Genomic DNA, 27,356 nt, shown 5'->3' with positions numbered 1-27,356 from the left:
AGAGGTCAGGAAAGCAAATCTTACAATGACAGGCTGAGAGCCTGGAAAGGCGCAGGCTCAGGGGTCATCTGATGGCCACCTATAAGTTTATCAGGGTGGCCACCAGTATCTGGGGGAAAGTGTGCTCACCAGAGCACCCCAAGGGATGATGAGGTCAAACAGTTATAAACTACTACAGGACTGTTTCAGGCTGGACATAAGGAAGAGTTTCTTTAGTGTCGAACCACCAAGGCCTGGAACAGCCTGCCATCGGAGGTGGTTCAAGCACCTACATTGAACACCTTGAAGAGCAACTTGGATGCTTATCTTGCTGGGATCCTATGACTCCAGCTGACTTTCTGCCCTTTGGGCGGGGGGCTGGACTCGATCTTCCGAGGTCCCTTCCAGCCCTAATGTCTATGAAATCTACGAAAATGTACAAAATGATACAACTGAGGTGTTTTCTTAACAGAAACAAGTAGTTCACACATTACCTGTGACCTATGCAGGTCATACATCATCACTTTGGTCTTAAGAAAAGAGTTTACAGTGAAATAGATTTTTATGCTAACATCATTACTAAATTATTTCATTTTTTCATGCATATGGACTAGATGGAATATCAGACAGTTATATAACATAACACATTTTTTAAAGTACTGCTAGTCAAAACCAAATTATATGAATTATTTATAATGCTCTATTGTGTCTTCAGGGAATTTTTAATGGACAAAAGTTGAATAGGTATTCATTCAAGGTTTCTTTTTTGTTTTATGTCACTAACAGGTTCACTGAACCTGTATGTAGGGAAGAACTTGCAGGATAATTTCATTTTGAAAAGGTGCAAAACTAACTGTAAGTTAAAATTATACAAACAAACCAGAAAATAAAGATGCTTTTTGATAGCTGCAGATTACATCAAGGATTTGAAGGCTAAATTGCCCCAGTATCCTCAGTAATGGCCTCTTTAGGGAAGGTGAAAGCATATTGCAGTGCATATGCCAAATATCAATTCCAGGATACCCTCTAGTATGTCCAGTCAATCTTTGGGGATGAATAATTTGTCACTTTCACCAATTTAAAAGGATATAACTACTGATAAATAATATTTAACTACAATTACTAACCAGAATAAACCAAGTTAATGCATTGTAAAGAATAATGGAAGCAGTATTTCTGCACTCCAATTCTGCTAAGATGTGGACCAAACACTGTTTTTGTCAGGATAAATTCAACAAGGTTCTAACTGTGGGCATTGATGCGAGTGCATTTTCCTGGGGAAAGTGGGGGTTTACCAGTTCATTTCTGTAGATTTTAACCTTTCCATTAAAAATAAGTCTTGCTCTTCAGAGTAGGTTGTTTACAACATTATTGTTTCAATCATGATTAAATGAAAATTCAGGAACACTTGATTTAAATGATTTTTAAATCAATTTTTGCATTTCTGTATAATTATTTTACAAAAAGGGCCAAATAAACTTCTTTTCAAGGACTGTTTTAATCCACATATATGTTTTGTTTAGTAAACGCTATATAATTCAATTGCTATATCCAGTTACAAAAAGGGAGGGAAAAAATCGTTAAAATTAATTCAAGATATACTTAAGCAATAAAATGCCAGGTGATACTTATGGTCCAACACTGTTGCTGCTGGTGCCTCTATACTGCTGGCAGCAATGCTGGACAATTTTAGGAGGGAAAATGCCTAATATCAGAAATTCCCCCAGTACATTTCTGATACAAGCTTGTCTTCCCTATGGCGTTTTTTTCAATACATATGTTGTAGGCTTCCCAGTTTCTCTTGCTTCACTTGTTTTACGTCCTACCTATGCAACTGCACCTCCTTCACTTAAATATTCTGACTTCCTTCAGTTTTTCATTCTCAATTGCCCTCTTTAAAAAAATCTTTCCATTTCCTGTTCCTCACCTCTTTATAACTTTCTCCAACATGGAAGTTTCCAAGCAGAAACCTCTATATGTACCTTCCCTTTTTTATTGTTTAGTCCTTCCCATAAAGTATGTCTCTTCACCACTGCTATGTTCTCCCCTTCTCTTGTGCTCCTTCCCTTTATACCCTGGACCTGAGCACCAACAGTTTTTTTCTAGTAGTCAGAACATTTTCCATAAAGGCAGTTTGGTAGAAAGAGCGCTTACCTATTAGTAGAGACAAAAGTGATAGTGTTACGTGATACAGGTGATGAAGCATCAAGACAGTACCAGATTGCAGACTACTTTAGGTTCAGCAGAATTGCTCTGTCTTTCAGTAATTCCAGGAAACCTGGATCACACCATAACTAACATCCATTTAATTCTTTAGTAAATGGAGCTAAGCAGGGTCTCTAATTTGATTTCTTGTAAATGACAGATTAAAAAAGCACTGAAGCCATAAAGGTTTAGAGTCATATGCTTCCAGAGTTTGAATTTCTAAATACTATTAAAGGGCAGACATGTGTTTAAATAATTCAGGAGTATTACTTTGATTTTTGTGATATATCACTGAGAAAAGTTAACATAAAAGTGCCTTCAAACTGTTTCCTCATGCAACAGGTGAATTTATGTTTTTCCCAGGAAGGTAACAGAAAGGGTTTTGTCCAAAGCCACATTCTATGCCCAAACAAGTTGTGAGTACAACTCAAATTAAAAACAGTTGTGTCTTTAGCGCCACGGTTTATACCCACCATCCATTATGTATGGATCCATTAGCTGTAAGAACCACCATTTTGGTGATAAAAATGGGCCTACAACTTCTGTAAATGGAATTTATGCCTATGAAAGGAAGACTTCGCTTCCTTTTGCTTTGTGTTTTTTTTATTGTCTAGCCAAGCCTACATAAAGCCTTGGTTGGGATGATATACCTGGGGATGGTCCTGCTTTGAGCAGAGGGCTGGACTAGATGACCTCCTGAGGTCCCTGCCAACCCTAATTTTCTATGATTCTATGATTTCCTTTGCTTCATTGTTTCAATGAAGTTGCTAACGTTACTAGAACCTCAAAAAATTCCCAGCACTGAAAAGTTATATTTACTTACCGTCATCTAGTGTGATGTCTTGCAATCCTATTGTTTGAAAATTTAACTCTCTATCTTCGGGTTCTGGTTTGATGTTAATAGCTGCCACATCTGATGAAAATGGAGATGAATCGCATACACTGTGATGTACTAATGAAGAAGCTGCATTAAGACCTCCCAATCCTGGACTATGTGCTTGAGGAGAATGTTGTCCAGAGTGACTTACAGATGTTGGAGGTGGCGATGGTGCAGGTCCTGAGCTAGGAGACTGATAAGGCATAGACTGTAGCTGTGGAGAAGATGGTCCAGACAGTGGTGAATGGACCAAAGGATGGGAAGTTGTTGGGGATGGTGATGAAGCAGACCCTGGGTTTGATGAATGGTATGCAACTTGCTGCAGCTGAGAGGAAGGTTGTCCAAGGCTCCGGTTCATTGTTGAGGAGACAGAAGCTTGCCCAGTGTTTGGACAATGGTATCCCATTGACTGCAGATGAGGGGATGATGGTCCTGAATGAGCTGGGTGTGCCAAAGAATGTCCTGCTGTAGTTGAAGTTGACACTGACCCTGGATTTGAAGAATGGAACTGCATGGGAGTCAGAGGCTGGCAGCTAAGATTTATCAAATGAGGTATAGCTGCATCTTGTTGAAATGAAATAGCATCAAATCCTTGGCTAGAAGCAGAGTTCATGGGAAGACCAGATTGTCCATTATATCTAACATTAGTTTGCATAGGCTGGTAAGAAGGCCTCACTGGAGGTGCTGATGTTACTTGAAAAGACTGAACCACAGCAGGAGGCAAAACATGACACTCTTCACCTGGATTGATGGTTCTACCTTGAATGTGAGACAGATGGGGAACTGCTGAGGTCACCATGGATGTATATGGCTGCTGAACAGGACACAGAAGGCTCCTGGGTGATGTAGACAGTAAACTATCATGTGGGTGCCCTGGATCTGATGAAGGCAGCTGATTTCGGATAGAATGTAGGCCCTGAACGCTACCAGTATGAGGCAGGGTCAAAGATGGAACGGCAGACAAATCCATCTCATCTCTGTGCTCTTGTTTCATTACAACTGGAAGTAGTAAAGAAAGAATTAGAATTCTAAGTTGTTTATATAAGGAATATACCCTATATTACAGGATAAAAACATGTACTCTATATTTATATTGTGTTTAGGCATAACTGCTACAGTTGTCTTCTTTCCACATCCTCTTCCAATTTTCTCTTATTTTCATCTGTTCTTAACTTTGTGGTTCCCATCATCCTGGCTCTTATATCTGTAATAATCTTTCTGTCCTCATTTGCCTACTGTTTTCCTTCAGCTCTCTTCTCTCCTTTACTCATTTGATTTATTCTTCTATACTTTATATTCCCTTGAAAAAAAAGTAGCTTGTGGGCTGAATCTAGTAGCAACAGTTTGAAACCTTCAACTATCTCTGACCATCACTTCTCTGACAGTGTTCTGGCAAAAGTTTGATAACAAGCCCCAGTAGTGAATTTACATTTTTTAAAACTCTGCCAACATCTTGTGACAGAAACAATGACCGGTACATAAGTTCAGACAGAGAAGTAAAGAGCCTGCAATGCAGAGCCTGGGTTGCCAGAGGTCCCTTGAGCATGCAGCGTTTTCCAGGCTTTTTTTCTAAGTGAATGTAGACAGGGATTGTCAGGGTCAGAGAAGGTAGGAGTGGGGTCTGTGCCATGCACAGAAGAGTCCTCCAGCCCCTTTTCTCCCCTGTGCTGTGTTGGAGCCTAGCTGGGCAGGACATATTCTTACATGTTTCCTGGCACCCAAGTGCTGCAGTGAGATTCAGGCAAGGAACAAGCCAGGAGCACTACACACCCCCTAAGTGCTTCAGTGTTGGGCTTTTCAGCCCAAAGCACTCAGGAGGCTTGCTCTGTTCCCTGCTTGACTGAAACTGGCACACACTCTCTCTCCCTGTGAGAGGAGAAGAAAAACAAAGCACACTGGGATTGCAGAGGTCAGCTTGGCATCTGTTGCCTGTACAGAAGTTCTATCTCCTAAGAGAGATTCTCCGAGAAACCACTTCATTTGGGGTGTTTCCAAGCTATTTTTTTCCCTAAATGGCTACTTTTACTCTATGAGAAAAATTACAAACTTCGGTACACTCAAGGTTTCTCCCGAGAGAGCAAGAAATCTCCCTGGAGAAACTGAATGTCTGTCCAAGTCCTAAGCTTGAATCCAACCATGTTTTTGGTCTTCATACTTGTAGTTCAGAATGATCTTAAAAAGCTATAAAGTTATACTTTTGACAGTTTAACAAAGTTAGAAGTAAGGTTGTCTGATCTTGAACACATCTATTTATACCTCAGGCCTAAGAAAGTATTACTTTGATTTGGTCTTGCAACGGTATGGTGTTCCAAGTTGTTTTGTACTGTACCTAACTCAGATATTACCAGCACCTAGCAGCATCTTCTTGTACAATTTAAACTGGTGACTGTGCTGCACAGTGCTATGCAATTGCCTAATTTAACTGCCCTTCAGCCAACTACATGAAAATGTCATGTTTTTATTAATAATTCCTAATGTTTCTAAATCCAATACAATAAAAGTCTTAGTCTGTGTGTCTGTCTGTCCATAACACTTTTGCCTAACTGCGCATGTGCCGATTGGCTGCGCAGGGTGAGAGGCCAGGACCAGGGACAGCTGAGCTAAAACAGAAGTCCCTCTGCCACCTCCTCCTGCAGGCGCCTCTCTGCCAGTGCCACCTCTTTGTGCAACCTCCAGTGTGGCAGCTCCCTCTGCCCCACCTCCATAGAGGCAAAAAAAAAAAAAAAAAAAAAAAAATGGCACGAGCACTTTACAAGAGGCAGGGCCAGTTGAGAAAAGGCCTGTCAGGGCCCCCTCCAGCCCCTGGTATGGTGGCTCCCTCTGTTCCACTTCCAAAGAGGCAAAAAAAAGAATTTTTTCAAGCTCTTTACAAGTGCCAGGGCTAGCTGAGGAAAAGTGGGAGCCCCTCTGTTGTACAAGGGTTGGACCTGAAGGGGTGGGGAGCAGGGTCAGACCTGAGCTGGGGGGGCGAGGTCAGACCCGAATGGGGGGGTAAGAGGGGTGGGGTCAAATCCGAACTGAGGGGTGGCAGGGTCAGACCTGAACTGGGGGTCGGCGGGGAGTCAGACCTGAATGGGGGGGAAGGGGGATGGACCTGAAAGGGGGGGAAAGGGGGGAGCGGGGTTGTACCTGAAGTGAAGGGGGGGCCAGGGTCAGACCCAAAAGGTGGGGAGGGGTTCAGCAGGGTCGGACCTGAACTGGGGGGGGGGGGGGGGGGGGGGGGGAGGGGCGGGGTTGCATGTGGGGTTCTGTCCTGGCAGCCTCTCTTTCCCTGTCATTCTTGACAGGCAATTGGCTAATCTATTAATAAAAAGTGCCTGATTGCCCAGAAGGACAGCATTAAATTGGGAAGAAAATATAAAATGTCTCCCCCACGACTCCTGTACCCAAATCAGGCTGGGCTGCTTCCCATCCCTGGCATCCATGTTGAGGCCAGACAGCTCCCTGATAGGCAAACAGATCAGGGTTCAGCTGCACACCCCATCTGGGGCCACACCAGCCGCATATACTGGATTGAGACCACTGGCTGGATTAGACCTACAGACAGACTAGCACTACCCATTCAACCTGTGGGATGAAAAGGTTGGGCACCATTGTGCTAAACCAATCTGATGTGTTGTCTCTTCTCTTCATGTGGAAAGGCAGACAGCCTATGCTGTTCTGACCAAGTCAGAACACCTTCAATATCCTTAAAAAGGAGAAGTGAATTTGCTTCCTCTTTGTCAACTCATATATACCAATGCAGTGGTACTATTATCTGATAAGTATCTGATACTAGTTAACAGACAGTTGGAAGCAGAGAACACCCCCTCAGATGATCCTTAGGTCTACCTAGTAACTGACTTGTCTCAGAATTGACTCTGGTCCTGACTGGTTGCAATTTTTTTCTGATACAGTCAGAAGCAGACTTGGAGCATTCTCATAAAATTGGGCCAATTTTAGAATTTCCATGCATAAAACAAGTACAATGAATAATATCACGAGCTTCAGAAGTGTGTGATGACCTAATTCAGTATATCAACAAGATGATCTTTTATTTAATCTGAAATGAACATTTGTCCTTATCAAGGCTCAGCACCACTCCTAAATACAGAAACTGATGAGATAGGAAAGAACTCTTCTGTCATTAAACACTGAGAACCAGCGATTCTACACACGGGTTACTATCCCCCCTAGTTCCCACAGGGCTATAGACAGGAAAAGATTGTTAAAGAAGAATAAATGTTTGTCTGTCTGTCAGAACAGCCACTAATACTGCAGGAAACATTATGAATACTTTAGTCCTAATAGATGTGTCCTGACCTTGAGTTATAGCAGCAGACATTTAGAGTGAAAAATATTGAGTGCCTGCTTGATACATAGGGATAGTCTTCTTTGAAGTCTAATGTAGGTGTCTGAGGTGAGTGGTTACTTGTTATAATTGTGTCTGCCAAAAATAAAAGAGGGACAAGACTAAGGCCTCAACAGCCCAGAGGTGACTCAATAAGTCAGAGAGGTGACTCATTTTCTGACTCTGAGAAAATTAGTATATCTAACTATGGGATTGATAAGCAGGGATCCTGGTTTTCCCTGATAAAAAAAAAAAAAAAAATCACAAATTCTCTGATAAAAATTTCAAATCTGGGATTAAAATGAAAGGCCCCTCACTCCCTCCCACAATCTCCCTGAACCTGTTTGTGCCCCTCAATTCCCCGCACCAACAGTCCCTGGGCTTGCTCATTCCACTCACTGCCCCTCCTCCACAGGTCCCTGGCCCTGCTCATGCCCCTCGCCCCTACAACCCCGCCCCCCCACCCTGCCAGAAGGGGCCCCTAGCCAGGGACCTGGGTTCGCAGCAGCTGCTGCTGAAGCAGAATGGAGCCCACCTCCACCCCTCCCACTCCCTGGCTGCTGTGGGCTGGGGGGGTGGCATGGCTGCTTGTTACTGTGAACACTCCTGGGGGGTGCAGAGGGGACCCATGCCCCCAGATCTCTGCGTGGGACAGGTGTGGGCTGCCCGCTGCAGGCTCGGACTCCCATCTTGCTACCCTCCCCCAGCACACGTTCCCTGAGGCACTGGATCACATTTGCTGGGCTGCGGCGGCCTTGAGAGAGGACAACAGGGCAGGAATCCAAGCCCACAATGGGCAGCCCTCTTTTGCCCAACATACAGATAAGGGGTCTCCCCTGCACCCCGGAAGTGAGCACAGAAGCAGGGAGCTGGCTTCCACCCTGCCCTGCTCCCTGGAAGAGCCAGCTGTGGCCCTGTCCTGCTCCCTACTGGGGCCTTGCTACCGTGCCCTGCAGCCCCAGGCCCCAAGCCCCACCAACTGCTCGGCTGGGGAACAGCCCCAGCCCAAGTCAACTCCTTCTCTCCCTCCATATGGGTTCCTCAATTCCACCCCCACTCCACCTACAGGAGCTGCTCTCCAGGCTGCCTGGTGGTCACGTACATATACATGCACATGGTGCCCCTGCCTGACCATCCTCCTCCTGCTCCTTCCCAGCCCCTTACAGGCTGGAACTCGGCCTGCAGAGAGCTCTTTGCAAACCTGCAAAATCTGCAGGTTTCTCAATGAAAATGAGAAATCCATGTTTTCCTCAGGTAAAGGGGAAAACCCACGTTTTTCTCCGTTTTCCATGGGAAATGGAAAAATTGGATCTCTGTTGATAAGATGCACTAGCTTTGCTAGTGCACTCCCGTTTAGTCTTGATTTTTAATTCAAGCACCAGGAACACAATGTAGTAGAACATAATTTTTTTGCATGAACTCTTTGAGAGTCTGTCCAAAATTTCCCCTCAGACACAGATGGGGGAAGTGAACAATGGGGGAGAATGAGAAGAAAGAGAGGTAAGTATACTGTACTATAGCCATAGATGCATTCTAAAGTAATTTAGCCAAATAAAAATCTTTCAACTCTATAGACATTTTTTAAATTAAATAATTAATTAAGGTAACTAGCAACCTTCTCCCATTATCTCAAACTTCTAAGAAAAAAAATCCAGATGATGCTGCATTTTGAACTCAATGGATCTTCCATTTAAAGTTTTGAAAGAAAAAGTTCAAGTCCTGAGAAGTACAGAAATCTGGCCTCTATGTGGGTTCAGTATAATATTTTACTTCTCTTTTTTCCTCACAATTCAAATTTGCCAATCTAGCAGTATGTGATTTAGTCTTTAGCGCTTTTAAGGTGGATGGAGGAGATGCAAAGAAGTAGATTTAAAAGGGAACACTACTTCTAATATGTGGGACTGTCCTTTGGTTTGGTATTGGTATAAACTGAGTGCATCTACAATGCAGTAAACTCCGGAGCAGTTCGAGCTGGAGTCAATTGCTCCTGGGCACAGTGCCTATACATGTGCCCAGGATGGCAGTAATTTGAGCCAGGGCAGAAGATCCCCAGGCTGGCATGGAGCATTGGGAATCAGCCCTGGGCTCTGGGTGGTGGTGTAGGGACTGGCAAGAACCAGGGATCTAGTCCCCAGTTGGCTGGGCTGACTGGGTAGAATTTGGGCACAATTTGAGCCCAGTGATCACCATCTACATGTGCATTTAATCTCACTTAACATTGCTGTAAGATATTCCTTAAGGTTGTAGTCAAAGAACTTGAGGGAGCTGCACATCAATCTGCATTCTGAATAGTACAGAAGCTATCCTTAGGGCACCCTAAGAGCAGAAATACTTATTCTGAAAAAATCTCTGTCTCAGAGAATACTGGTTAATGTTTCTCTACAACTTTGTATTGAGGATTCTAAGTAAGTGAAGTAAAGTATTTTAATTCTAAGTAAAGTACAATGAAATTTGCTTTCTCCAACACTCCCCTCCCAACCCATAACCACATCAGTATACAGTACTATGTCATCACTAAATTATATGATTATCTTGGTCTGGAATATGCACAGCGCCACAAAACAGAGTCTGCAAAGTACTAAATTAATCACCAGTTTTTGCAACTTTATCAGTTATATACAGAATGTGTTCACATCCATGCAGGCATTTCTTAGATTTTTAATGTAACTTGAGTGATTTCCTCAATTAGCTTATGATTTGGATGTTATTTTTAAAGGACAAACGGATTTTTCCTGCCAACACCTGTATTACTCAACCACTGTCTTTTACCATGTGTGATGAAAGGAAAGCAGAAAATACAACAAATACGTGCTCAGCATTGGTGTAGTATATCTGCAATTATAATTAAACTTACTTCTTTTTTATTTAGCTGCTATATTCCATTACCTCATTCCACCATTTAGAGAACAATTGTTGCAGAAGAAAGAGCCATCTTATTATTATTATTATGAGTTTACAAATTGTTAAATGACTAATTTCAAAGATCTGACATTAAGAAATGTGGTAGTTCACTACTGCTTAAAACCACACGAAGAAAATTAATACATACCCAGTTGCCCACATAATTGCATAATATTAGTTTAATTAAGCTTAATGGCATAAAATATGTAACTAAGCAGAACAACTATTATTAACATCTTTCAGTAAGTATAAAATAATAACTGAAACAAGATTTTTTTCAAGTCTACAATGCCTTCAGATATGTGGACATAAATTTCAAGACCTCCAACTTCAAACTAAACCTGTGATCAAATTATTGCTGAAACCAACATATCTTTAGAGTAATTTCTGGTTCTTAATGAAGAGCGTATCTCTCCTTCTAGTCCACTGGGGACTTCCAGTCAGCCATAAAAGAAAATGTTACATATCCTGCAAACTTTTCCTACACCAGATGAAAGAAATAAAAAAATTTTAGCTATATAATATTAACAAGCACAATGTGCCACTCTTACAAAAACTCTTTAATACTGCAACACATCTATAAGGACTATTTTTTGTCTCCCTTCAAGGAGATTAATTAGGCATGACCATTACTTTATGTACTGACTATATACTCTAGAGTTCACTCGCTGTCATGACTAAGCTGATTAAAAAACAGAATAAGAAATAACACTGCCTTTTCTGAGAACTGACAATTTGACTAGAAAACTACAAGTAAAATAAAATGTTTATTAAAAAACCCACTTCATTAAGCTATGAATTCTTAGCTCTGTCCATAGAGAAGCATGGAATTTTTGGGGAGATATCTTTTATGGACTAACTGCATAGTTCAGATAAAGTCAGACAAGCTTCTGAATGCAAGGCATTCTATATCAGGTCCGAAGAGGGAAGCATGCACAGCAATGATTAAGAACAGTGGGTAGAGCTGTAGCTCTATTCACAGTACTATACACTATAATATCAGACTCAAGTTTGCTATGAGACAAACTTGTAATCAACAACTGCAGCAACTGTAATTTAGTCATATCTACTCATCAACTATGTGAACATTTTTCTGGTATTCATGTAACACACTTGATTTAAATAATTTTCCTAACTGTTTAAATTAACCATTTTACAGTAAGATGCTTTTGTACCTGGTGTGTAATTAAATCGTTGAGACTGGCTTTTTTTCCTCTTGCCATTGCAAAGATAAAACTGCACCTGGACTGCAGCTGTAATGGCTTTGTTATGGTATGGAGGAACTTCAAGAACAATGTTAGTCTAAATGAAAGTAAAAAAAAGAGCATTACTTTTATAATGTAAATAAAAAACCCCCACACTTGTTAAGTACAGAATAACTGAATGCAAAACTTAAGCAAATGGGTACTTTTTGTTAGATGACTTAGGTCTACACATCTTCTTAACAAACTAGAAACATGAAAATAACAAACATCATTATTTAGGAGTCTTCCTCCCTCCCTTCCTCCTCAACATAAACATTCTAGAGATTACAGATTTTTTATTAAAAACACATATTTATCTCAAATATTCATGCATCTTTTAAGAGTGTTAGAATGCTGTAGCTGCAAACAGAAACTAAACTTTGTAACACTGCTCTGATGGGGAAAATTTTAATATAGTGGTAGTAAGTTTTCACTTTAATACAATTAATCTTCCAGTTTTTCAAAACGTTTAACATTTTAGTTTTTTAGGAAGCAGCAACCCAATGACTACTTTACATTTTTGTTATACCAATTCAGAAGGTTTTCAGCTGAGGTAAGTTAACTTGAAGAACTTATTCATATGTACCTACTTACTTACTTTACAAAATCTTAATTCAAGTACAAACACACAGAAGACCAATTTCATACTTTAAAATAAAATAAAACAACTTTACAAAGAAAGAAAATTAAGTTTCTCACCCCTTGACACTTTTCCCTAATTATTTTCCCTTCTACCTCCCACTGAGGTCGACCATCTGTTGAGAGAAATTTACAAGAAATTCAAATGAAATTTCTTATCCTTTGAAATACTTTTAATATTGTGAAATGTATTCACTTTCAGTTATAAAAAGCAGTTCATAGAGGATACTACAAATATATTATAAATGAATTAGGCAAACAACAAAAGATTCCTTACGTACTTTAATTTGCTCAAAATTCCAGAAATTCTAATTATTACAATATATATTTTTTGCATTTTGCAAATATTTCTGATAAGATTTCTTATTTAGGCTTCCATTACAATGCAAAAACATGAATATTATATACACATTTAGTTTTTAATTCTAAAACATATATTTACACACACCATACACAATATATAGGGGGAGACTACTCATTAGTTCCCCTCACACATTCATAATTATTAAAAGTTTGGGACATTGGACATATTAAATCCCTACTTTGGGGTAACTCTCTTGTTTTGCAGTAGATACCTGGTAATCTGGAGTTACTGCACAGTTGCATCAAGGAATGGCTTTTTTTTTTTTACACTGACTGCACAGTAGCTTGTGACTAGTGTGCAGTAGTGTCATGTCATGCTTCCTGCCATGTGATGCTACTGTCACGGGCTACTGTGCATTAAGTGTCTTATGTAGACACGGCCACTGAGAGCCAAATTTTGGTTCAGGAAAGAAAGCTTGCACTAGGTCAGATTGGCACTGAAGATGCAAGATTTTGCCTTCCTCTGTGTGAGGGAGAGAAAGAGACAGCAGGCCTCGGGGCCCCCAGCTGGGGTGGAGGGCCGCTGGTCATGGGCCCGCAGGCCCAAGGCAATAGGCAGAAGTCCACCTTTCCCAGGTGTGTGGAGAAGGGAGGGGACGGTATTCCCGTGGCCAGCATAAAGGAGAGGCCAGGACCGACAAGCGGGGGCACTGCCGTGAAACCGGAAGAGGGCTACGAGGTGATGGAGCCAGCCGGAGTAAGCTGCTGAGGATGCGAGCAGTGCTAAGTTGCGGTAGGAACCTCTGGAAAAAGGGTAAGCCCCAGCAGGGTTTTTGAGCCCCGTTGGCTGGCCCTGGCGAGGCATTGGACTGTTTTGTTTACTGGCCGGGAGCGGATGGGACCCGGCTGAAGCCGAGTACCGTACAGACCCTGATAGAAGGGCACTTGGTGACGGGACACCATAGCTCCTACAACAGGGGTGTAGCAGCCACAGTAGGCGCTAACCGTGAAAAGGGGGATTGATCAAGCCCTCAAGACGCACCCCTTGAGAGCTGAAGAGGGGATTCGACCCCCCTGAGGGCAAGGTGATATTGGAGGATGACTTCAGCGTAGGAGGCTGAGCCCCTGGCCATAATATTTGTGTTGTTCTTTATACTTTCTTTTGCGGGCAATCTGTGTGATCTACGGATACGTGGCTAGACCCGATAGGCGGCCACCACCCGGCGGAACGGGCGAGGGTGTAGGGGTGAAGGAGCCCTCAGGAACGTGGGACCTGCGGGACATCGAGGAGTCTCATAATTGGACGGCACGCACCGGACATATGAACCATCTCCATTAACATCAAAGTCGTGGCAGGCAAGGCAGGCACGTGCGACACGCCCAACCAATGGTGAGCAGGCCCTCGGCAACCGGTAAGTGGCCCCGACACGGGGAGACAGTACGGACTACCCCGACACTGTAGCATGGGCTTAGTCTTCATAGAACTTCTGAGCATGTATTAACAAATTACTTCCTTGTAACTACAATGTCAGGGCACTGACAATGACATCATATGCCCTGCTTTTGTCTACAGCATGTTATAGGGTGTTGCTGGTGTTTTTAGTATAGCATGGTTGTGTAAGGATGTGAAGTGGAGGCTTCTCTGGGTAAATAATCACAGCGGCCTGGACTGAGAGAGACCTTCCACTCCTACATTCCTATGTTAAATGTGGCAGCCTGAAAACTGAAGGCCTGAAAGCACCAGAGGACAAATAACAATTTGTAGTTTAAAATAATGGCAACTATGGCTGATGATTTAGAGAATTTTCACCTAACTCACAAGGAGCTAATGATTTTCAATAGTGTTTGCTATCAAATTTTATTCAGAAACTCTGTCTTTCTTGTGTAACTCAAGTTATTTGTACCCATAGATGTTTGCAAGATCAGAACCTGAAGTATCAAGCATGGCATATAGTTTTCCTTTTCCAGATTTAGGCAAGTTTTGTGTAGTTGAGTTTTAGTGCTTGACACATTACAGACAGGTTTAGTTTTCAAGGGAAGTAAAAAAAACAAGATGTATATAGTTTGAAAAAAGAAAAACCTGTTAGAAATGAAGTTCTTCAGAACTATTTTCCACTATTGCTATTGTTTTAATTTTTGGGAGAAACATCATTATACAGGTCACTCAGGTTTACATTAGTGTCTCAATTTTATTTTTTTCATATTAATAGGTTCACCCTCAGAGATGGATCAAGTTTAAGATGATAGTCTTGAAAACAAAATAAATATAAAATATAATTCTTCATAATATTTCCCTACAGATGCTATTAGTATTGATAGTCTAAGGAAACCTGAACAATATTTTATCCTTATCCCAATGGTTTTTGTTTTTATGCACACACAAATTAAGAAGGAAAGAGTCAACATAGTAATCTTTTACCCTGGGTGAATTCAACACCTTAAACTACAATTTCCCACTAGAGTTGCCAGTAGTATTCAATTTAAAGAGCAGGAATATCTGCTCAGACAAGTAACATTATTGCTTCCTTATCTGGCTCTGCATGAAGTGCACACGGCAGTTTTGCTTGACTGTGGCAGTAGCACCTAGGTTGAAAACCAGAGGTAAACTGAGGCACTACAGTGGTGGTTCTCAACTGGAGTGATGCCAAATTCAGAAATGTTATGGAGAAGTGCCTTGAATCTAAAAGGGTTGAGAACCACTGTATTTGACTTACAGGGTTGAATACATTTTGCCAAAGTTTCTCTCAATATCTAAATAATTGGGGGGGTGTTTTTATATTTGCTCCAGGGAGTTGCTCTAATAGAAGTGCCCGCCACATCTCATGTATCAGTGTCCCTGCACTTCAAAATGGTGATGGGGGCACTTTAACTAAAGCTTGTTCGATGAGCTTTAGTTAAAGCACCTTCGTCACCATTTTGAAGCATGGGGATGCTGATACACGAGATGTGGACACTTGCTGGAGAGCACTAATTAGCACACTTAACCAGACTTGATTAGTTGAGTAATAACAACATGTCACAGCAGCCTCCTGGCACATCTAAAGGCACCCTAAATGTGTAAAAACAACTTAACACAGACCAGGCAATTTGAACTCAAGGTATTTCAAAGCCATTATTAAATAACACAAAAAATTAGCCAGCTAACACTGTTAGTAAAAAAGTGAAATTTAATGGAAAATTAGGAAAAAAATCATTAAAAGAAATGCCATATAACCAAATGGTGAATTTAGGTTACTAGTCTAAAATGACACCAGTGGATTCTTAATTATAGAAGGTAATATTTAAGAGGTAAGGTGGATCAGAATCAAAATATTTACCAAAAGAGATAAAAATATGGAGAGAAATCTTAAATACCAGAATATTTTAAAGAGAACTGAACTCATCATTCAAAAAGAAAAATGGAGTGACATTAGATTTGGATGGAATCCAAACCCATTAGATTGGATCCATTAAAATCTCCATATACAGGGAGTTTTAAAGTACAGACAAAATCAGTTTTACATATGAATACAGGTGGACAAACTGTTTAAGACAGTGGTTGTCAACCCTTTAAGACTTGAGGAACCCCTTGGAAATGCCAGCTTTTAGTTTTCATTCTTTTTTTTGACTACGGAAAAATAATAGTTTTCTGTTGAAAATAACTCAGAAAGACCACAACTATGGACTTCCATTTGAAATATATGGTTCATCTTGTGAATCATGTTTGTAAACTTAACAGTGCTATCTGTGCAGCACCTTGGAAAGATCTCAAAGCACCTCAGAGTGCCATGACACCCTGGTTTAAGAACTTCGGAAAGAAACTGCAAAAAAATTTGAAAAAAGGGTTTAAATAATTAGGAAAAAAAAGCTAGTATGTAAAAAGAAAAGAAAAATCATACTTCTTGTTTGAGTCCTATTCCCATGCCTTGCTCTGTTAAAATAAAACAAGCACAAAATCCCTGACTTTGCCAAGCTTTTTGGCCTTCCAAATTTGGTAGAAACTGAACCCTTGTGCTCAAACTACAACAATCATAACCTCAAAGCTCTAGAACCTTCTCAAGGGGCAGTCATACCTTCCAAAATTCAGTGTTTCTAAATATTTTGCAATTAGGTAAGAAATTCAATTTCAGTGAACAAAAAAATGTTTCACACACCGCAAAGAAACACTCTACAAACCGAAGGAACAAGATGGAAAAGCGAAACTAAAAAAAATGAAATTTTTTAGTAAGAATTACAGGTAAATTATAAGTATCTATAAAGGTATAATTATCTGGGGCTGGACTTGATGATCTCCCGAGGTCCCTTCCAGCCCTGATGTCTATGAAATCAGTTGGATGCCAGTTACCAGAAAGGCTAAGACTTTGAGAAGGATAGCATAAATCAAAATGCAAGTAATGACAACTGCAGTAGCTCAGAAAACTTACCTGGCCAATGTCAACCATAAGAGTTTTTAAAAAAATGAAAAGCAGGGTCACATACCTTAAAAACTAAATTGTTAAGATGATAAATTTTCTACTTTTTATGATAAAAGAGGGCAGAAGGCCTTGACTATATACACTTTCAGGAAGTGTGGTCAAATAAATAAAGATCTTTAAAAAGAGATAACCCCATCTCCACATGCAAGTACAACTTGTGCGGCAAAATGTTTGAGTATCCTACCCTTAATGTGGGGAAACCCCCACATTACAGTCCAAAGCACAATTCATTTCTAGCTGATCATGTGGTCTGATTTGTGCATCTCAAACACACGCAGATTAGTACTACAGCTTTTGAACACCAGGTCCAATGGGCGGATACAGCATCATATGACGGCATTATATGCCTTACAATCCCCTCCCAGAATTGTTTGCAAATTTGAATAAAAGCATGTGCAAGTGCTCATCTACAAAGAAATGACTAGTAATGATAATTTTGTGAACATGAACACCTTCCTGGCAAGATGCCAACATAATACTTCTGGAGCCTGACCATTCTGGGAACTGTGCAGGTATAAGTCAGTAAAAATTAAGGTAATTAAAATCTCAGTAGAGCAACAGTCTTTTGGTACTGGAAGGTTAGTAGGTTCAAATTCAGGCAAGTAGTGGAGGCTTCTACATGTAGTTACCAACCAAGCTATGGAAATCTTCATCTACAATACCACTTGAAAGTGTCCATTAGCTGGCGAAATTTTCTCAGATTGTGACCGTCTTATCGGCCTGTGTGAAGTGGCTAGTATTCACTTCGGATTCAGAATTGGCAGGGGACAGGTGATCTGATTCAGTGATTCAAATCACTGTCCCAAATCAATTTGGCTGAATCTGATTCGGAGATTCAGCAGCAGAATTTCTGAATCAGCCAGGACCACCCCCAGCAGCCCAGCAATAGGTGCCCCACCTGTCCCAGCTCCTGGCACTTGGACGAAAAAAACCTCGAATCAGTGGGTGCTGCCAGGCAGGGGAGAGATCCCTGTTGCCCCCTACAGCCTCCCACTGCATGGGGAACTCTGCACATACACCCCAACCCTCCCCCTGCTGTCTCAGCCTCCCCCACGGTGGCTCCACACACTGCAGCTCCAGCCCTTTAAGAAAAAAAAAAAAAAAAAAAGAAGAGAGAAAAACCCCAGACTCATCCCTCCTGCCAGCAGGGGGGCAATCCCCGCTGCCCCCTGCCATGTGGAGGGGCTCTCCCATGAGCCCCCTGAAGCCCCAAGGCCACTGCAAGAGCAGTGAGCCCTGGGGCTTTTCTCCATTTTTCTTTTTTCTTAAAGGACCAGAGCTGCAGCAGGCAAGGCAGTGTTGCATTAAAAAGCCCAAATGGCCATGCTAAGCTGCGTGCAAACACGCATCAGCTTCTGAGTCAACTTCCGCACCAGGAAGCTGGGGTGAAAAGCGGACACTCGCGGGTGCGCTCCAAAATATGAAATATACACAACCATACAAGGAGCGAACGCAAGTTCAAAAGGTAATCGGCTAAAGCAAAGTATAAAACACCAACACAAACACTGCCATGTCAGAGAGAGAACGAACACTAAATACAGAAACTAAGTGCCACAAGGGCAATCGGGCTGATCACCTGAATAGCCGCTCTCCCCTTCTCTCGAGAAGACGTCTCAGACGCCTCCGCGGAAAATGCTTGGAAATGTCAATCCTTTGGCTAGCTTGCTTGGTAATGCATTGTGAGTGATCCTGTCAGTGAATTAGTTATATCCGCCTTTTATTAGTTATATCTGCTTTTTAACTGCTAGCTTTATAAACAGTAAAGAGGCAATATTGCACGTTTATAATCAGCTATATGTTTGTCCTGGAGTCTGTCAAATGAGCAGCTGATCAGGTCTGGGACTAAGGTTCCACTCAGCCGCCTCAAGGCGCTCAACTGGTAGCCTTGAAAGCAAGGGAGTGGACCTGAACCTCGTGACCCAGTGGACCTTACCCTTACCTAGTAAAAGAAATAAAATCTTTATTTCTCCAAATCCGTGACTGGTTCATGACCCATCCCCCAAGGCCATGCATAAAAAAGAACCTGAGAGCCTCTCCCCGCCTCTTCCACAGGCAGCTATGGGGAGGCTGTGGGAGTGGCGGGAGGGTCAGGGGGGCTCATGGCAGAGCCCCCCATGCAGTGTGGGGCAGTGGGAGGGCAGTAGGGATCACCCCCGCTACCTGGCAGCACCTGGTGAGCACTGGGGCTTTTCTTTAAAGGGCCATGAGCTGGGATGGGTGGGGCAGTGGTGGCAGGGCTGGGGCAGTGGGTGGGGGTTGGAGGGGCTGGGGGAGCAGACAGGGGACGGGGCCTGGCAGGGGTTCCCCCATGGCTCCCTCCCCACTCCTCCAGCTTCCCCTCCCCTGCCCCTACTTACCAGCTCCAAGTCAAGCTGCAGCTCCCTGCTTCAGCCACCGGGGATTGTCCGAATCATAGAAGCTCTCCGAATCTTTTCTGAAGATTCAGAGCGCTTCAAATTGATTCAGACCTTTTAATTGGTCCCCGATTTGATTCTGATTTGGAGATTCGGCCACTGAATCAGGCCAAATCTCCTCTGAATCCAATCACCACCTGAAGCTTCACACAGCCCTATTGTCTTATATCAAACTGCCTGTTTCTGCTTAAGGATTTCCTGACACAGGAGGTAAAAGTCTATGCTTCTACACATTTTGCTTTTAAGGGCAAACTAGAGTGGCTTATCTGCCTGATGCAGAAAATACTTCCTGGGGAAGGTACTATTTTTCTAGGCGGTTTTTATGACCTTATTCCAAAACACTGCAAAACACAAAATTCCAAAACACTCCTCTGCTGGACCCATCCTAATTAAACTGTCACAGAGCAGGGATTTTGGGGAGAAACAAAGGTGGCTTCCTGCCACAAGAACCATTAGGAAAAGTTAGGCTACTATTAGGACTAGTGTTGCAAGTGGTACACCAGAAAGTGCTAAAGTGACCTTTATGCCACACGATCATAGCTTAGAAAAAAATGGAAAAAGACACAGAAGAAAGTGCCTTTGAGCAGTCAAGTGATATGCAAGAAGGCAAAGCAAATTTATGACCACATCATCCAGACCTCGGGGGGTGAAGGCATGAGTGAACACACGACTTTTCAAGCCAGTAAGGGGTGGTTCAAAAATTTAAGAGGAGACATGGGCTCTGCAACATGAAGATTATGGGTGAATCAGCTTCAGCAGATGCTGAAATTATTCATATTCAAGTCCCTAACTCCATTTTTCCCATAAGCCTTTTGTCTTACTAACCATGGTTTTGCCAACCATGGGAACTTTCAGGAACCTAACCCCTGCAGTTGGTGAGGAAAACCTATATTTAATAAGGGGGTTCATACTCGAGTTGCTCCACATACTTGTCAGAATCATCAAAAACAAACAAAAAAAAGTTAGAAAGTGCAGAACCTATACTCTGGATCCTTAGAACCACAGATATTACACAAATCAGATTACATACAATCTTACTTTTGGCCTCCTACAGATGCCAGCTTTCCAGAAACCATGTTATTAAGTTCTGCCCACAAACAATTATTAGTTACAGCTTTCTGTAGCAGTTCGATGCCAGGAACGAGTATTGTGGTAAAGGTGTTAGAAGGCGAATGTTCCAGTGGGAGCAGATTTAAGTACTGCAGTCTGAGAAATGGTTAGCAGTGTTAGTCTGAAGTCGAGCAGAAGGTAGGGCAGGATAGCACCTTAGGGTGCCTGTAGACATGCTGCAGGGCTGCTCCAATGTGCTGTAATTATGGTGCCAAGCAGACTTAATCAATTCAATGAGTGCTGAAATGTGGTAATTCCCACTCTCCAGCCAGCTTCCGTGCCTTGTGTATTAGTGTCCTTGCATGTCAAAATGTCAGCAGGGGTTGTTGAATTAAAGTTCATGGAATGAGCTTTAGTTCAAGTGCCCCCACCGCCATTTCGAAGCGTGGGGACGCCAATACTTGAGAAGCTGCTTTGACAGCTGCTTTAATTACAGCACTCCCCCCAACACCCAGAGTTTGTGTAAAAGTGAGCAGCTGGTTCAGAAAGGCATGAGCTTTCATAGGCAACTGTCTACTTCACCAGATGCTATGTATGGGCTGTCAGCATAAGCAAATGATCTGTAATACATAGCAGTTACAGTGAAGCATGCGAGTATGCTCAGAGGATACGTACTTAAACTTTCCTTGTTTTTGTGGCTCTGTCAAGTATATTATGTAGTAACTTTACCACAAGACTTTATTTATATGCAATTTTGAACAGAAGTACACATAATGGACTATGATGCCAACAATTACAAAACATAAGAAAAAAAGTACAAAATTAAATTACCTTCAAGTCAGCCGGCCCTGACAATCTGCACCCCAGAGTACTCAAGGAGCTGGTGAGCATCATAGCCCAGCCCCTGGCACGGATCTTTGAAAACTCCTGGCACTCTGGTGTAGTGCCCGAAGACTGGAAGAAGGCCAATGTGGTGCCGATCTTCAAGAAAGGGAGGAGAGTGGATCCGGCTAACTACAGGCCCATTAGCCTGACTTGTATCCTGGGGAAGATCTTAGAAGAGTTTCTTAAGGAGGCCATCCTTGATGGACTGGCCCAGGTAACGTTCTAAGGGATAGCCAGCATGGGTTTGTTGCGGGTAGGTCTTGTTTGACCAATCTCATTTCCTTCTATGACCAGGTGACCTATCACCTGGACAAGGGAGAAGAGATTGATGTCATATATGTTGACTTCAAAAAAGCCTTCGATCTGGTATCCCATGATCACCTCTTGGCAAAACTGGCCAGTTGTGGCCTCGGCTCCACCATGATCCGCTGGCTGGGAAACTGGCTCCGTGGTCGGACCCAGAGGGTAGTAATTGATGGCAGTCACTCATCGTGGTGCCCTGTGACCAGTGGGGTCCCTCAAGGCTCTATCCTTGGACCCATATTGTTCAACATCTTCATTAATGATGTGGACATTGGAGTCAAGAGTGGACTGGCCAAGTTCACCGATGACACCAAACTTTGGGGTAAAGCATCCAGACCAGAAGATAGGGAGGTGATCCAGGCTGACCTGGACAAGCTCAGCAAATGGGCAGATGAGAACTTGATGGTGTTTAACACTGAAAAATGCAAGGTTCTCCACCTTGGGAGGAAAAACCTGCAGCACCCTTATAGGCTTGGCAGTGCTACGTTGGTTAGCACTACAGAAGAAAGAGACTTGGGGGTCATCATTGACCACAAGATGAACATGAGCCTGCAATGCGATGCTGCAGCTAGTAAAGCGACCAAAACGCTGGCTTCTTCTTGAGCAAATCCTGGGACGTCATTCTCCCCTTGTACTCGGCCTTGGTGAGGCCGCAGCTGGAGTACTGCATCCAGTTTTGGGCTCCACAATTCAAAAAGGATGTGGAGAAGCTTGAGAGAGTCCAGAGGAGACCCACGCGCATGATCAGAGGTCAGGAAAACAGATCTTACGATGACAGGCTGAGAGCCATGGGACTCTTTAGCCTGGAAAAGCGTAGGCTCAGGGGTGATCTGATGGCCACCTATAAGTTTATCGGGGTGACCACCAGGATCTGGGGGAACGTTTGTTCACCAGAGCGCCCCAAGGGATGACGAGGTCGAACGATCACAAACTCCTGCAAGACCGTTTCAGGCTGGACATAAGGAAGAATTTCTTTACTGTCCGAGCCCCCAAGGTCTGGAACAGTCTGCCAGCGGAGGTGGTTCAAGCACCTACATTGAACATCTTCAAGAGTAAATTGGATGCTTATCTTGCTGGGATCCTATGACCCCAGCTGACTTCCTGCCCTTTGGGCAGGGGGCTGGACTCGATGATCTCCCGAGGTCCCTTCCAGCCCTAATGTCTATGAAATCTATGAAAAACAACCTGTATCAATGACACTATTTCAATGAGTAAAAGACCTTTCAAATGTTGAACATGAAAGACTCTCAGACTCACTTGCTGATTAAGCACATCTAAAAAAATACTGTTTTGCCTTAAAGAAGTCATTTTAAAAGGTTTAGATAGAAAGAGTCCAGGTGACCGAGCAAAATTTAGTATGTGAATGGGAAACTAAACTAAAAAGTATTAAACATTAGATATAGTGGTTTCAAGTCAAAATAATCCTAATACCCATTCTATATTGACAATTCATTAATCCCCAAACACACCTCTATTTTTTAATGTAGATTACATTTAATCAGTTTTCTTTCACAAGATGAGGAACTGTTGGACAAAAAAAGCATTGCACACATAGATTAATGAAATTCACTAACAAATTTTACAAGTGATACTGAGTTAAGGTAGTGCTTTGATGTCATGTAATTGTTTTGCTCTTTCTGCTGAAGGTTGAGCTCAGTGGCCACTTACAAGACTTCGCTTAAAGGTGCAATACCTTCGCAAGATGCCAGACAACTCAGTAACCTCACAGGCCAGTATCTTTTAAGTCAAATTAAAAACAGATTATCAATAGTAAATTTCCCTGTGATTTATGTACATACTTTTTACAAACAATAAATCACATTTTAAACCAGTGATAAATTAGTTAAGAGTATTTTTTATAAAGATCAATAGGATTCTGGCAGGGGTTCAGTGCACTGATAAATGACAGCAATGAGTTATTCCTGTGCTGAATTAACCAGATTGCACTACTTTATTTTTTTCCCCTCAGGCAACCATTCAATTTCTTATCTATTAGAGTAACAATTAATACTAACCAGATTACAGGTTTTTGGGAAGCCGACTAATCAAAGAGAAAAGATCAAGGTGAACCCACTATAAGAAAACTTCCATAGTTTGCAGACTTTATAATCTGGTCATCAATACAATGATTCATGTAAAAAACACAATTATTAAATTGATGGTATCTATCAAGGCTCTCTCATATTAAATATTTCCTTATTTCACTTTATTTGTTTGGAAGATTAAGAAACCGTGAACAAGTTAAGGTTAAACAAGCTTAGGCTGAGGTTGGCCATTAGACAAGAGCCATTAGACAATATCTTATGTGAGATATGTATGATAAAAGTTATTTCTACACTAGACTCTTCCCACCTAAAATTTCCAGTAAGCAGCAGCATGAATGTTGCTGTTATTGCCCAGAGTACTCTCCAGCTCTCCTCTTTAAACTACTATGAAGCCAGGAGGAGACGATATATTGGGCCAGGAGGATAAGTGAGAGAGAAGCTGCATTAAGAAGATAAAATAAGTGAATGAAGACATTTGTAATGCTGTAGATGAGGCTTAGCCAATAAAATCTCACAAGAAAGTCAACTTTAGTGATACATTTTTACAATACACTCTTCAATTCTCATATAGCTATAGGCTAAGCAAATTATTCCTGAAGTAGGCTAATACTTTTACTTATAACAGAAAGTTTGACCTTTCTACAGAATTGGCAGAGGAATTTTGGATTAAGAATCTATCCTGAAACAGGTCCCATGAAGCTGCAGTGAGTTCCAAAAAAAATTTTTTTTTTTTTTTTTTTTTACAAAGAATAGCTGAAGTGACTTCTAAAGTAAAAAATAACTGCTTTAACAATCAACACTGATAACTTCATTGTTGTCTTCTATTCTTCAAGATCATAACCCATCTAAAAAAGTAATCTTTGTCATAAGATATGCAAATTTTGTTTCATCATCCTGAGAAGTCATATGGTTAGTTAGGCAAATACCAGACTAACAGGGGCTAATGCATCTGTTTATGTCACAGTAACCCTATGGAATAAACATGAAGGTAAAAATGCATGACAAGTTGTTTAAAGAAATCAGGTCTTCTTTTTATTTTGTAGGGAGGAATATTTATTTTCAGTAACAGGGGCCATGTCTACATGGGCCCCTATGGTGCTGCTGTTACTGCGCCATCATGCAGTACTTTCTTTGGGAAATACTACATGATGGCATAGTAACAGCCCATACTGCGCTGTCCGCACAGCGCATGGTTATTTTTAGCTACTATGTCACTATAGCAATGCACTATACCACCAGAGCGCATCTCTAGAGCAATGTAGCTGTAGCATCATGGTTTTTGACCTCTGACACCATGTCGCTGTAATACATTGCTACGGTGACATAGTGTCACATGTAGACGTGCTCAGCATGTACCAAGGATGATGTTCCCTAAAGAATATGACAGTACCTAGTTTTACTGGATAGTTTATTGTCTAATCTATGGTAACTCCCTCATTCTAAACCCAGAGGAAACATTTCCTTTATACTGCCTGATATCTGAAGTTACATGAAGACCTACAATAGAGTTGGGGACTGAACAATAAACAAACAGAAATAAGATACATTTACTATTTGGATTCAGAAAGCACAGTGCCTTGATGCTTAATTTCAGAAAAGGACTGAGTAAGAGCAACAAAAAAACATTACCAATAAATGATTTGCTGAAGGACCCAAGGCAGAAAGATGAAGTATGCTTATTTACAGAACGTTATCATGTGGGCAGAATGTGTAGGAAATATAAACTTTCTGTTCTGCAGAGATGGTTTAAAAGGCAGTATTAAGACTTTAATAAACCCAACAGGTTGAACACTTTCAGGAAGGAACCAGAAAACAAAGCAATATAGAAGAATATGGCATCAAGCCCACAAAAAGTAAATGTAAGGACATAACTGATAGCTACTCTTTGAGAAGAGAGAAAGATAACACTGTAAGAAAGAACAAGAATGAGGTAGTGGCTTCAATAAAACTGTGAAAAGAAAAACATCAGAGATACAAGAAAAGTAACCTTGTTTTGTGATGCCAAATACACACTTTGAGAAGTAGGTGTTTTAAATAAAGGGGAGTCACAGACAGCATACTGATTCCTATCAGATTCCATACTGCCTATTCTAAAGTAGGGGCGTCAAACTTCCCCCATGCCTTGGGCCAAATACAGATCATAGGGTTTCTCCACAGGATAAGCAGCAGATCCACCTGCCCAGACCAGAGGTAGAGGCCAAACACCTTGCCACCAAGGGCCACGTGTTGCAACGCCCTGGATTCTCTAGATAAATTTTAAACTGCATGTTCAAAAGCAAATAGTTACTTTGTTAAATTAGTCTTCCAAAACTATATAATGCTTACCTATCCAAACTGCAAATTTTTGAAGGCCCTAGTCCTTAGACATGACTCTGAACAAATCTAACAATCTAACATGCTCTTCTAAGGTTCATTTGTTAATATTACATATTGTATGAGAAAAATCTTATATTGTCTGTTTTTCTGTACTTGGATATTCAAACTTTTATGAAGGAACATCAAATTAATGCCCTTAATGACAAGTGTATAAAATACTATTTTGATCCTTCAGTTTTGATCTTTTTAACTGTGTTCATTTAAGATTGGAGTTGGAATCTCAGAATGAATACTATTAGGATGTGTACAGGTATTTTAAAAAGGCCAGATTTTTAAGTGCATCTATTTACTTGGCTCCTTATTCCTACATATGCCCAGTAAGCACATATAAATTGGATATTTGTCACTTTGGTACCTTGCTGATATGCATCACAAACATTAAGCTTATGTACATCTGCCTGTTTACGTTCATAAATTAACCAAAAGCAGATGTATGTGCTTAACAAGTATGTTATACAACGCAGATTTTTCAAGAACTACTGACACCTCATTGCATTCTTGGGAAAAAATCCAAACAAAAAATCTACATACTAGTCTAAAGTAGTGTAGCCCATGGGTCCTCAACCTTTTTCTTCCTAAGGCCCCCGCATCATGCTATAAGAACTCCATGTCCCACCTGCCAGTGCCCCTCACTCTCAACCTGCAGCCCTCCACCCCTGCAGGTGCTTGACTGCCCCTTCCCCCAACCCTCCAGTGTGTGGGGCAGGGTGTGGGATGGAGCAGCAAGACTCATTGCTGTTCACTGCCGAGACCCCTACACCAGCTGTGCGGCCAGCAGCAAGAGGAGTAACAGACGGGGGGCGGGGAAGAGGACGAGGGACGGACTGCCTCACCCCCCTCCCACCACCAGTCGCTTATGTCCAGGCCACAGCTCTACCATGCCACCATGGCCTGTCTGCCACTGCCTCCTTCAGGCTGCCCATGCTGCCACCCAGCCCACCTCCCCTCCAGGGTAGAGCTATAGCCTAGAGTGCAAATGGCTGCTGGAGGAAAAAGGTGAGAACAGCAGTCTCCCCTGGTCCATTACTCCTTGCACTACTGGTGGTGTGGCTAGTGCAGGGGTCCCAGTGGTGGTGGTGGCAAAAGGTCTTGCCACCCCACTCCACCCTCATGCACTGGGTTCCATCTGCTGGGCTGTGGGGGTGGCTCCCACCTGTGCTGGTCTGGACAGGCTGCAGCCCTGTGCCTGCTCTGGGTGCACAAATTGGGGGGGGGGCATGTGCCCCCACATCCTCCCTATGCACCCCCGTGTTGCCTATGTCCTACCTCCACATTCCCGCCTCCTTGTCCCTCAGGCACAGACCCCCTGAAACCTGCTCTTGGTCCCCCAGGGGGCCACGGACCCCCAGTT

At 42.1% G+C, this 27,356-nt stretch overlaps 1 protein-coding gene across 2 annotated transcripts in view; it reads right to left on the bottom strand.

Annotated features, from left to right (window-relative positions):
* Positions 1 to 27,356, bottom strand: part of NFATC3 (nuclear factor of activated T cells 3) — a 156,186-nt gene that overhangs the window by 26,919 nt on the left and 101,911 nt on the right. For both annotated transcript variants that reach the window (XM_090061944.1, XM_090061946.1), the window contains exons 7-9: positions 12,236 to 12,291; positions 11,468 to 11,594; positions 3,008 to 4,060 (exon numbers count right to left, since the gene is read on the bottom strand). In XM_090061944.1, coding sequence (XP_089918070.1) covers positions 3,008 to 4,060; positions 11,468 to 11,594; positions 12,236 to 12,291 — 1,236 coding nt within the window. The remainder of the gene's footprint in view (positions 1 to 3,007; positions 4,061 to 11,467; positions 11,595 to 12,235; positions 12,292 to 27,356) is intronic.

The sequence above is a fragment of the Crocodylus siamensis genome, chromosome 9, assembly GCF_052110815.1.
Source record: "Crocodylus siamensis isolate JL-2025a chromosome 9, ASM5211081v1, whole genome shotgun sequence".
Classification (NCBI taxonomy): Eukaryota; Metazoa; Chordata; order Crocodylia; family Crocodylidae; genus Crocodylus; species Crocodylus siamensis.
The sequence above is the reverse complement of the archived record's forward strand: the minus strand, read 5'-3'. Positions and strand labels throughout refer to the sequence as shown.